Source organism: Melanostigma gelatinosum, assembly GCF_949748355.1.
Source record: "Melanostigma gelatinosum genome assembly, chromosome: 1".
Taxonomy (NCBI): domain Eukaryota; kingdom Metazoa; phylum Chordata; class Actinopteri; order Perciformes; family Zoarcidae; genus Melanostigma; species Melanostigma gelatinosum.
The window spans coordinates 6,872,413-6,883,790 of NC_136634.1; the positions used below are offsets into that span (position 1 = coordinate 6,872,413).

General features: G+C 39.4%; 1 protein-coding gene across 3 annotated transcripts; it reads left to right on the forward strand.

The window, feature by feature from the left end:
- The first annotated feature begins 1,102 nt into the window (after nucleotides 1–1,102).
- Nucleotides 1,103–10,793, forward strand: parvg (parvin, gamma). Of its 3 annotated transcripts, none has more exons than XM_079268208.1 (13): nucleotides 1,103–1,231; nucleotides 1,937–2,045; nucleotides 2,484–2,548; nucleotides 3,203–3,305; nucleotides 3,679–3,822; nucleotides 4,680–4,795; nucleotides 4,874–4,929; nucleotides 5,012–5,046; nucleotides 5,159–5,262; nucleotides 5,785–5,853; nucleotides 5,973–6,074; nucleotides 7,177–7,249; nucleotides 8,841–10,793. In XM_079268208.1, exons 2-13 carry the CDS (start codon nucleotides 1,982–1,984, stop codon nucleotides 8,912–8,914), a joined length of 1,005 nt encoding a protein of 334 aa, XP_079124334.1. In that variant the 5' UTR covers nucleotides 1,103–1,231; nucleotides 1,937–1,981; the 3' UTR covers nucleotides 8,915–10,793. The 3 variants fall into 3 exon arrangements, with proteins under 3 accessions (XP_079124334.1, XP_079124336.1, XP_079124335.1); XM_079268210.1 differs by having other exon boundaries at nucleotides 5,159–5,220; XM_079268209.1 differs by lacking the exon at nucleotides 1,103–1,231 and adding an exon at nucleotides 1,596–1,730.
- Nucleotides 10,794–11,378: the final 585 nt, after the last annotated feature.

The window sequence follows — 11,378 nt, forward strand, 5'->3', positions numbered from 1 at the left end:
ACATACTTGACAGCTGAAGGAACTGTGAACGGTCCTTCGTTTACTCTGAACTATGCAGACCACATCACAAGCCATGTTTAAAAGCCAATGCTGTTGCCTTAAGTGCAGCGGGCTCTCTCCATCCCGGGAGAGCTCCAGTCAGAGTATCTTGGTATTCACGGGCCTTTCAGACGAGTCTCCGAGGAGGCCTGGACCACACGGTGCCCTCCTGATGCAGAGCATTTGCCCGCCGTGCCACCTGGAGACCTGCTAAGATGTACAGTGCATGACTTGCCCATTTCAGAGCCGCCCGGGTCTGAATTATTAAGAAAGTGGATGAGTCAATCTAAACCGTGCTTGCGCTCGATGTCTCACCTCTATGTGTGCTTTTTTATTTTCATCTTGCCAATCAAGAAATAAACGTCTGAAATCAAACAGAGTGAGAATTTCATTACGTCTCTTACTTGTGTGATGGGTTAGATTTGCTTCGACTTTTGAGCGAGATTGGCTTTGGAACGGCCAATTCCTGCAATTTGGGTTTCGCGAAAGGAATTATGGGGTTTATTTCAGACATTTATTTTCTTGTCTCATTCCTTTGTTGCTATGGTAACCTTCCACATCCCCCAAATTGCCCCTTCGTCTGGCTGATGGGTGGTCCCTTCTATTCTTCAACTAGGCTGGTGCGCATGCAGAGCTTTTTGTTGTGTTGTCTCTATCTCTATCTCCTTCTCTTTCTTTCTTTCTTTTTGTTTGTTCTTTGTTGGAGAACGGAGAAGGCTGGAGACCAGACGACAGTGAATTGATCCGGTCACAGATGGAGATGTGTGAGTCGAGTCTGAGTGGTTCAGATCTCTGAGTGTCACGTTTCTCTCGGCCCTCCTGAAGTGTGGTTTTCCAAACAAGTCATTTGCACCCAAGAGTCCTCCTTGTTTTCTCTTTCTCTCGACACATGCCTATTATTAAAGCTTCATACAGTTCGTGACAGAATATAGACGCCCTTATCTAAAAAAAAAAAAAAAAAGAAACGCTGTGCAAAGGCAGTATCAAAAAGAGGAAGTACTACCTTCTCTCTGCCACATCCTCTCTTTTGTGCTTATCTTCCCTTTCGGGCCTGTGACATGTTGTTTTCTTTTAAAGCAACAGTTTGAAACGCAGCGCAGTGAGACCCTTCTTATATTGCTGTTATGACAGTCCGTGAAAACATCAGTTAAGGAACTCAATTCAGCTGAAGTCGCTCTCAGGAGTGTCGAAGGTAAGCTCATTCAAAAAGACTTTTTTGTTTGTGACCTTGTTTGAAAGTCTGTCAAAGTCAGGAAAAGGAAGCCCCACACAGTTAAAACACACAGGGAAAGTTAAGTTTCTCACCGGTAGCTTTTCTCTTCTTCACATCCAGGAAACAACAGTTCGACACGCTCCAGGTCACGTCTGTTTTGTCAGGGTTATACTTTATGTGTTTGCTGTGCTTTGTCTCAAGACCGTGTGATTAAAAAAAAAATGTTCAGAGGGAGAGGTGCAGCCCTGCAAATCTGTAGGGGGGACTATAGCTACTTGAACTGTTGAGCGTACCGCTGTAAAAGAGAGAAAGGAAGTGAGGAAACTGAACCTCTTCCCTTTCAGTTTTGTTTTTAGAAACTTCTTAACATCCTCAATGATAAAACAAACCCTTTCAAAACCCAACTCTGGAAACCCACTGAGCACAAATTGTTTTTCGTTGTACACCAAGAAGCAGAAGTTTGGATTTTCATGCAACAGTAAGCTGCCTGGCAGAGCAATCAGCCTCCTCTGGCCAGCGAGTAACTCTGCTGCAGCGGTTGGAAGTTGATCAAATTATGGTCAAGGACACTTACTGAGCCCCTGTTGAGAGAGACAACGAGAAAAAGTTTCCAACAAACATGGTGATGGAGAAAGTGTTTCTTTATTCTTCTGTGGATTGTTGTCAAGCTCTTCTTCTCTGCAGGTTCTGCTGACGGGTGTCTTGAATATCTCGTCTTGAGGAGAAGCGATGGAGGCTGCTATCTTTGAGTATCACAAAGAGGAAGACACTGTGGACATCAAGGCTTTTCAGGGTCAGTCAATCAGGATTCATGTAATACATTTAGTCTTGATGCAATACTCACACCTACGTATATGTACATTGAAAGAGTTAGTAGGGCATGCCTGCTTAGGGCATCTTTAGATGCTAAATGTTTCACTATGTTCACTCGATATTGCTAACATGGCCAGTCTGCTGATGGGTTAATCAAAACTTTTCCTTCTGAAAATGGCTGAATACATCAAAATGTGGGACATAAAACCAAAACAATGAGCTCAAACCGCTAAAACAAAAAAAGAATAGAGCAGCTTTAATTAAACTGCATTATCACGCCACAATAATCTAAGATTGATAGAAAGTAATGCAGATTAAATGTCCGATGAGGTTTATTACACAGGTTATGCATGTAAAAGGCTGTAAAATAAGAAACGATACGATTTGACCAATGCAGTTTGTCAATATATTCACACAGGAGAGAAGCAGAAGGTCATTCAGCCAACGTCTTTAAAAGAGCCCAAACTAGAAAAACTAAAGGAGGTAAGAGATGAATTCCTGTTATCTACATATAGAGTTTTGTCTGAATCTATGTCTTCGATTAAAGATTTACTGCAGCATCAAAGCTCCTCCTGGACTACAAAGGGAGTGTTTCCTGAGTGGGCTGGAGATGAATGCTACACAGGAAATACATTACAGAGCCTGCATGTATATGTGAGCAGTGAAGAGCATGAATAATATCTGATGCAGGGAGAGAGGTGGAAGGATTGGTGAAATTTTAATGAACGTAATTATCAGAGGTGATGGGATACAGCTATGTGAGTCACGTCCAGGAGTCGTCGGCAGAGTCCGCTGGATCTGACTTTAAAACAAGGTTTTGATTGGAAAAGATGGCAGCACAAGTGCTTCATGCAAGCGGCAGTGAATGCGTAAATAACTCAATAAGCCTGGCATGTCTCATATATGGTGTCGGGAGGGCAAACAAATGAAATCCAGTTATTTTGGGGGGAGTATTTTGTATTTGTCATCATTTCCATCTACTTCAGGATCATATTATCTTTGAAAATCAATTAAGAGAATTTAAAAAAAAAAGGTTTCATGCTGTTTTTAATTTGACACATTGGAAACAGAAAAATGAATGGAAGAAGAAACGTCTGGTGTTTGTATCTGACTGTGTGATGAATTGTGTTTTGGTAGGCACTGGTTTATTGGATCAATAGCACTTTGAAATCGGAGCACATAGTGGTTCAGAGTCTGGAGGAGGATCTGTATGATGGACTGGTGCTTCATCACCTGCTGTGTGAGTTAATACACATTTGCATGAAAGGCTAGTGCGGTCATTCATCATCGCTGTACTTCCAGTGAATCATGATCAAAATTTGAAGATTAACAAATGTTTCCCGTTGTAGTTCACCCAAAAGCTTGTCATTTATAATATACAAAACAAAGCCCTTGACAATAAAACATTAGTATTGTTATTATTACATTTTGTAAAAAATAAATTAAGAAATAAATTAAATTAATACAAATAATGATAATTCTATTAATTTTAATAATTATGATTGTGCTGATAATGATAATACTAATAATCTGCATCGTCTTTATTATCATATAATTATAATAATATATATACGTAGGGAGAGTATATCATTAAAATGTCCTGATTTCCACAGCCAGGTTGGCCGGTGTGCACGTGTCTGTGGAGGAGATGGCACTGACCAGCCTTGCTCAGACCCGCAAGCTGGGAATGATCCTGGAGGAGCTGGACAAGAGACTGGGCCTGCAGGACAGCAGTCGGATCAAGTGGAACGTCAAACGTGAGTCATGCAGCTGACTCGGCTCGCAGCAACAAGAGAACAAATGTTCCCTTCTGGCAACGTCTTCAAATTACATCGGGATTTGGTGCTAGCTCGAGGATGCCATGTTTGCTCACACCAACTGTGAGGGATTTTGGTGGCGATAAACACGATGGGGTTCTGTTTGAATCACCTGTCAGTGGATTTTATTTTTTCTGCCCTGGCATTGGGTTAGAGAATTTTATCAACAACTGAACACTTAAGTAATCTGAACTTTTACTACATGAATTATTTGACTGAAAGGACGTAAACTGAAAGAATGAGTCAAAAATGACCATTGTCTTGTTTGGTTTTAAAAGATTGTGGTGAGCTCTTACCTCTGACAAATACATTGCATATCCTGCAACCCCATGTTTCACCAGTTGCATGCTTTTAATGTGAAGCAGCAGTCGTAGGAAATGTTTGATAGGGCTGTAGAAGAGTGCACAGTGAACAATGAGGCTAATAAAGAAAGAGGATAATTACATGTTGCATCATTTCCTCTGATCCCCACGTGTGTAGGAATTGCATATACAGGCAATTGAATCCAGGACGGGATTGGCGGACTCCGCCACTAAGCATAGTGGGCATTTCTGGCACCACTTCACCTTCTTCTAAAGAACATGGAGTGGGGGGAAAAGATATTTGATCTCTTCAGACCACTAACAATGAAAACGACATTGTTTACATAAAATGGCTTTCACTGAAAAAAATGCGGACCATAAATAGAATCAAAAACAGGGTTAGATTTCATGATTATAATGTAAAGTTTTAAGTTTTAAATTTCCGTTTGTGTTCATTTCCTTTGTGTGTTTTGTTCCCTGCTCTTCGCCTGTCAGTCATCCACAACAAAGACCTTCTGGCCACGATTCATCTGCTGGTTGCCATAGTGAGAGCGTTCCAGCCTGAACTGGATTTGCCTCCGAATGTGTCGGTTGAAGTTGTTGTTGTGGAAGTGAGTTTCAACTTTTCTCCAAATCTTAAACACACACCTTGTGCAATTGCTTCTGAGTTTTGGTTCATTTTCATGCAGGTGAGCAGAAGTGGCATGAAGTCAGATGTACAGACGGAGGTCCTGACAGAGGAGAGGTGAGCCGTTTTATGTCCTGTGTGATTCTGTGAATGTGATAAAAACACCTCATGTTTTTTGTGTGTGTGTCTTTTTCAACAGGGACGCAAGCTCAGACTCCCAAAGCAAGACTGAAAGTGAGTACAAAGCTGTCGGAGGTTGAGCCGATCTGACATTGTGAATGTCGCTGAAGCAGCATTTCGGCCCACGATGACTTTAACACAGCTTCCTGTCTGACTGGTCACTCAGGGGATGATCCCATCGAGCAACTGCTAAAGCTGGAGGCTCACAAGGTCAACACGGTGAAGAAGGTACCACAAGGAGAGGAGACGTTAACTGTTGCACCTCTAGCAGTGAGAGAGCAAATGGGATTATCAAATGGGAAAGCGATGTTTTTCATGTATGTTATATTTGCGAATGGATCAAAGTATTCAAACCAATTAGCAATTTCAAATTGGGCTTGAAGCGACTATTTTAACTCGTGATTCATCGGCTAATCATTTGTTTTTGATTCATTGATTCATCATTTGGGCTATAAAATGTTATGAAATTGTGAAAAATATTTTAAAGCTCAATGGAATGCCATCATGTTGCTTTCTTCGGAAACCCAAAGACCTTTTTCGTGACTTCAACGAATAATTGATTATCAAAACAGTTGCCAATTATTTGACAAATCAACGAATTAAAAAAGAGCTGCGCATAATGATTACCGTATTATGAATGATTTCATTACTATTTAAATATTTGATTCATCATTTAGTCTATACAACTTAAGGAAATAATGATATTTGAGATTTCATGTTAATACATACCTAATATGTCAACAAAATAAGACCAACTTGTATTTCAAACTGCCAAACTTTGTCCATTTTCAGGCCATCTTACACTTTGTGAACCAGCATATGTCGTCCATGGGTCTGCAGGTGGCTGATATGGACAAACAGGTAAAAAAAACAACAACAACAGTCGAACACCTTTGGAGCAAAAAGCAAGAAAAAAGACTCATTGATGATATCACCTTCCTTGGACGGGCTCCGATCTCCGGTGTGTTTTCTGTCTGTAGTTCGCTGACGGTGTGATTCTGCTGCTGCTGATCGGACAGCTGGAAGGCTTCTTCGTCCCGCTGTATCACTTCAACCTGACTCCCGTCAGTCACTCTGAGATGGTACAGTCGTGACACATTAGCAAAGGAAGTGCATCGTCAAACACACACATACAATACTTACCTTATTTGGCATGTGTAGATGCTCACAGGTGATGTGAGTTTAATTTGCAACATATTTGATTTTTGAGTGATATTTTTTGAAAGTGAAGATATGCACAGACTCATTTTCAGCTAATCTAATTTTGTACAAGAGCATGGCGGATTATGAGCTTCAGTACTGAAATCTGATCCCAAATTATACCTATTCCAACATTAGATATGATCAAATGAATATTTTACTATTCCCATGATAAAAGTAGATGCATAATTACTTCTGTGTCTCTTATAATGATATCTTTGATCTCACTTTACCTGAAGCAATAGGATGTTACCTGAAGCAATAAAAGTTATGACTCTTTTTATCACAGATATGAGCAGTTTATAAATAACTTAATAACTTAATACATAAAACACACAGTGACACAGTCCAAACACATTAGTGTCAGTGGTCAGTGCCATCTCCTCCACAGACACGTGCACACCGGCCAACCTGGCTGTGGAAATCAGGACATTTTAATGATATACTCTCCCTACGTATATATATTATTATAATTATATGATCCATAATACCTCATGGTATGTTTCACACAGTTTTATAATGTACGCTGACTTATAATGCCACAATATATTAAATTAATATATACTATATTAAATTTGACGATCATAAAATCATTGAAACTCAACAAAGATGATACATTTAATTTAAGTGACACATACATGGATTGTAATCCAATCATATAATTTACTTAAATCTGAAATTAGTACTTTACTTAATTGGTACTTTAAACTAATACTGTTGTACTATTACATCGTACAAATTTTAATGCAGGACTTTTACCTGTAACTGAGTATTTCTACGTAGTGGTTTTGATACTTTTACATCAGTAAAAGTACGGAATACTTCTTCCACCACTGAAGAGAAAAGTTTTACCAAACTATGCTAATATATATCAGTGGGTAAATTAAACAGAATCTAATATCTTTTTATAACATTTGTTTATGTAAATGTGGCATCTGGATTTTGTGTTTGACATTTTTTTAAATCTCTTTTTTTCACCTCTAGCTTCACAACGTGACCTTAGCCTTGGATCTCCTTAATGACACAGGCCTTCAGGTGTCCAGTGTTGATCCACAAGGTGAGGAAACAACACACACTGCTCACACAACATACACACTCAGCCTGGTTGACAACAGAATAAACTCAAATTAAAATGCCAGGCACTGAGGATGGACAAAAAACAACAACAGCAAAATGATTGCAACAGAACAACACCAGAGCTCCTAGACAGCAATGTCAAACGGTTCTGGATGGCGAAGGAGGAGGCGGAATGCCCGCATAGTTTGATTTAATCTCCGCTGCTCTGTGGAGTGCGGGTTTGACAGTGTTTTGGAGGGAAAGATGAAATTGCTTGCGGCATATGCGACTAGTGTCTCGATCCCTGCGGATGATTGTTTCAGTCCGAGGCCATCATCATTCATTTCGAGAGACGCGGCGAGGGAGACAATCTCAAGGGGACGATGCCACTCTGGTGCCCGATGATAGACACGGGGATTTAACCTCAGCGCTATGGCTACATCTTCTGTGTGTGTGTGTGTGTGTGTGTGTGTGTCTGGAGGAAGATATGGTATTCATGAGTACTGTGTACCACCCAGTTATCAGACACATCCCAGAAACATTATAATTGTATCTGTGGACTGTAAAAAGTCCTCGTTAGTTTTTGTGTTTGTCAGTTTCAACTTGCAACTGCCAGTTATCTGATTTCCCACCGTAAAATCACGATTTCATGAAGAGTGTGCGCATTCATCTCAATGATCATACACCAGTGAAAGCACTGCATTGCTTTCTGCTTGGTTTAATAAAGTGAGCGTAGGTAAACTGGTAAACTGACTATTTTGGTGAATTTACTATTGGTTTACATATTCGTTAGGCTATTTGACATGAAGAACTACCAATATAACAAAAGAATTCAGGTCATAATTCAGATCATTTGCCTGATAAATGTTTCACCATGGAAGATATTTGTTGATTTAACATTAAATCCACTCATGCAATTCATTTAAAACGCAATCAATTAACTAAAATAAGAGAAGAGCAAAATAGAGAAACTGACTTTTCTAAGTGTGTGAGTCAATCAATAGCAAATGGATCTCCCTCACTTCCCTGCAGATCCGTTATTGACGAGACGCTCTGTATTCTCTCTGAGCTCGAATCGCACCCACTCGAGCTTCTCCACAATATTGTCTGCCAGCCTGTAATTGTGAAGCAAATCCTCAACACGATAACTGTGAATGTTAGGACCAGCACAATTAATCTAAGCCAGGCGCAAGTGGGTAATTTAATTCACTTTTAGTGTCTTTTTAATTACTGGCATAATTACAGTGATGGAATGAGGAATCCCAGCACTCAGGGTCTAAAAGCTTGACGCGTGCATTAATTAGGTTTGCCAGTGGTGGAGTGGAACCTAATGTCATATTCATTCAGTTATTGCATCTTACAAGCAGAGTGCAATTTTGTTGGGATCTCGTCTCACCAAGGACGTATTGATTAAATGTCCATTTAATGTTGTTGTTTTTTTTATGTCCACCTGACCTGTTAGCATAGATTGTAAGAATAGCTGTTAGCTAATGTTGATAAAAGCATCGGCATGTCCTCACTGCATCAGTGGCTTGGTAGATGCTGAAGGTGCATTATAAATACGCACTAAATGTCTCCTGATTGTGTGACAGATATCGTCTCTCAGGACGACACCGCCACCTTGAAGGTCCTGTACGCCCTGTTCAACAAGCACAAAGGGAAATGAGAAAAGGAAGAGGAACTCAACAAATGGGAACACAAACAGAGCTGAAGAAAAGATGAGAAACCGTTACGAATGCTGTACATCACGAGAAGGGTGAAGTTGACTGCTCATAGACTTTTTGCTGATGCTCGCAAGCTAATTTAAAAGAATAAAGTACATGAAGCTTGATTAACGAGTCATGCATAATCAACGATATCGGTGTCTTTAATGGCAGAGTCAGACCAGCATCAAAACTTTGGATCAAAATCAATTATTTTCGCCAGAGTCCATTTCCGTGAACGCGATACCTCAGAAGGGAATTCCTTGAAAATTTGGCACAAATGTCCACTTTGACTCAAGGATGAACTGATTAGTTTTTGGCCATAACTCAAGAATTCATATGCTAATTATGTCTGCTGGGATAAAATGATGCAGTGGTAACATTTTGAACAGATGTTAACTGTAACTTAACTGTTGATGGAGGCATACAACTGCCAGGCGGTAATTCTAGTTTTTCTTCATTTTGTATACATGTTTCTGATATGTGGTGTGGATGTGTAACCCAGTGTTATTTCCCTTTTCCACTATCTCTTGCTCTCTTTCCTTCACTGTGTGACACTGCTGAAACATGGCACTTTTAATTCTTGCTATAGAAAACCATCGTCCTCAACTGCCACTTCTCAATAAACAGTGTGAATTTAGTCCTCCATGTGCTCCTGCTGACAGTCTGTGACCTCCTCTTTTTCGAGTCTGTGAATGCTATTGTCAGTTCTGTCATTTATTGTTTTTTTGCCATTGAATTGTTCACAACTCAACGTCACACACATGTAGCGAGTCAGGCAGCGATGGAGGCAGGCTCAGAGAATGAGAGACAGACAATGGATGTGATACCATCAAAGCATTTTTTGCAAATTTAAAAACTGGAAAATTGTTATCCTTTGTGTTGGAAAGACGTGCAATTCCTTTGTTTGAAAGAAATGTATTATAACCATTCGTGACTTGTTAAATATTTTCACTGCCACTTTTGTGGATTGAGCTTGTGTATTGGCAAATTGCATGGTGAATTTCTTTGTTTGTTTCTCGAGGTTAAAGGAGCTATAAACAGTAACAGCAACTTTTACACTTCCTATTCAGTTCTCCCAGTTTTCATGCAGATGTGTTTGTTGACATTCAGGAAGCCAATTTATTCGTTGCCACCACTGTGATGGAAAATACTCCAAAATCACATTTTATTTCCCCTGACCTTTCAAAAGGTTTGCATAAAATTGTCTTGGCAGTCAGATGGAAACAGCTAGAGAGAGACAGACAGATATACAAAGATACACTGAGGTGTGTTGCTCTTGTTCAACATGTAAATTGACACATTTCAGCAGACAGTTAAAGTATTATGAAATCAAAATGGCTTATCTTCTGTTTTCCAATTTCCAGCCCATGAACTCCACATCCCGAGTGATAGTAAACAAGATTTATTTGTTGAAAATTAAATTGCACATGGCTTTATGAAAAGCAAAACCCATTGTAGTACACGACCAACCAATAAAGTGCCGTCTATTTGCATTTTACAGCCTGTCAAGTACAAATTGTAATTGTATTTCATCGTCGGGTGTTACATATCCCATCCAATCATACATGTTTGCTTGTCATCTCTTACCTTAGATGGTCCATATAAATATTTATCATTAAATATTTCTGCATGTTGCCTTTTATGTAACTTCCTTCACCTCATCTGACTCTTCTATTCCAATATTCATATTGTTTTGTATGTGAATGTTAAATGAAATGTATGTTCTTTTTCATCAAATGTTGGGTATTTCAGGGTCAGTCGAAGGGCTTTTGAGCTCAGGGACATGTATGAAGCTTGCTAATATATTTTTCAAAGAATAAAATGTGTGTTATTGTTTCAATAAATGGCTAAAACCTTGGTGCAAAAGGGACATGAATGGACTGATTGTACTGAGCCTTCTAACAGAATCTGTAAATGACATGGATTAAACAATATTCATTGAAATGTACTAAATTATGTTTCTTTATCTATGAACAGTCTTGTTTCAGACATACTTGTCAGTATCAGCAGTTATCTTGTTTCCTGATATGATAAATGTCTTTTTAAAAATAATTTAGACTGTTCATGCCAATTCTAACGTATGTTTTGTTTCAGAGTTAATCGCAACCTAGCCTGAATTCATTTGAGGCAGGGATGTGAACATTTTTTTAAAGATTGAAGCAAGCCTGATATATCCCAATGTGTGTGCATTATGTGCAAACTTTTGTGGCTTTGACACGCAATTGCAATTATCTTAAAGACACAGTGAAAGTCAAGGGGGATTCATGTCTTTTAGCCACTGTGCACATGTCAGGAAAAAGGTCACAGCTCAGCCTGTCATCAGTTTCTAAACCATCAGAACAAACAAGGATAAATTTCAAGATAAACGTCTGAGGGATCAAACCTGTTCTGCTCCAACGACAACACCTTCTGCCTTCATTAGGA

Bases quoted from the DNA above. Each gene is read 5' to 3' on its own strand.
- parvg (XM_079268208.1), top strand. From the start codon at position 1,982: ATGGAGGCTGCTATCTTTGAGTATCACAAAGAGGAAGACACTGTGGAC. The intron at 2,549-3,202 runs GTAAGAGATGAA...GTGTTTTGGTAG, and splicing joins AACTAGAAAAACTAAAGGAG to GCACTGGTTTATTGGATCAA. The intron at 6,075-7,176 runs GTACAGTCGTGA...TTTCACCTCTAG, and splicing joins CCGTCAGTCACTCTGAGATG to CTTCACAACGTGACCTTAGC.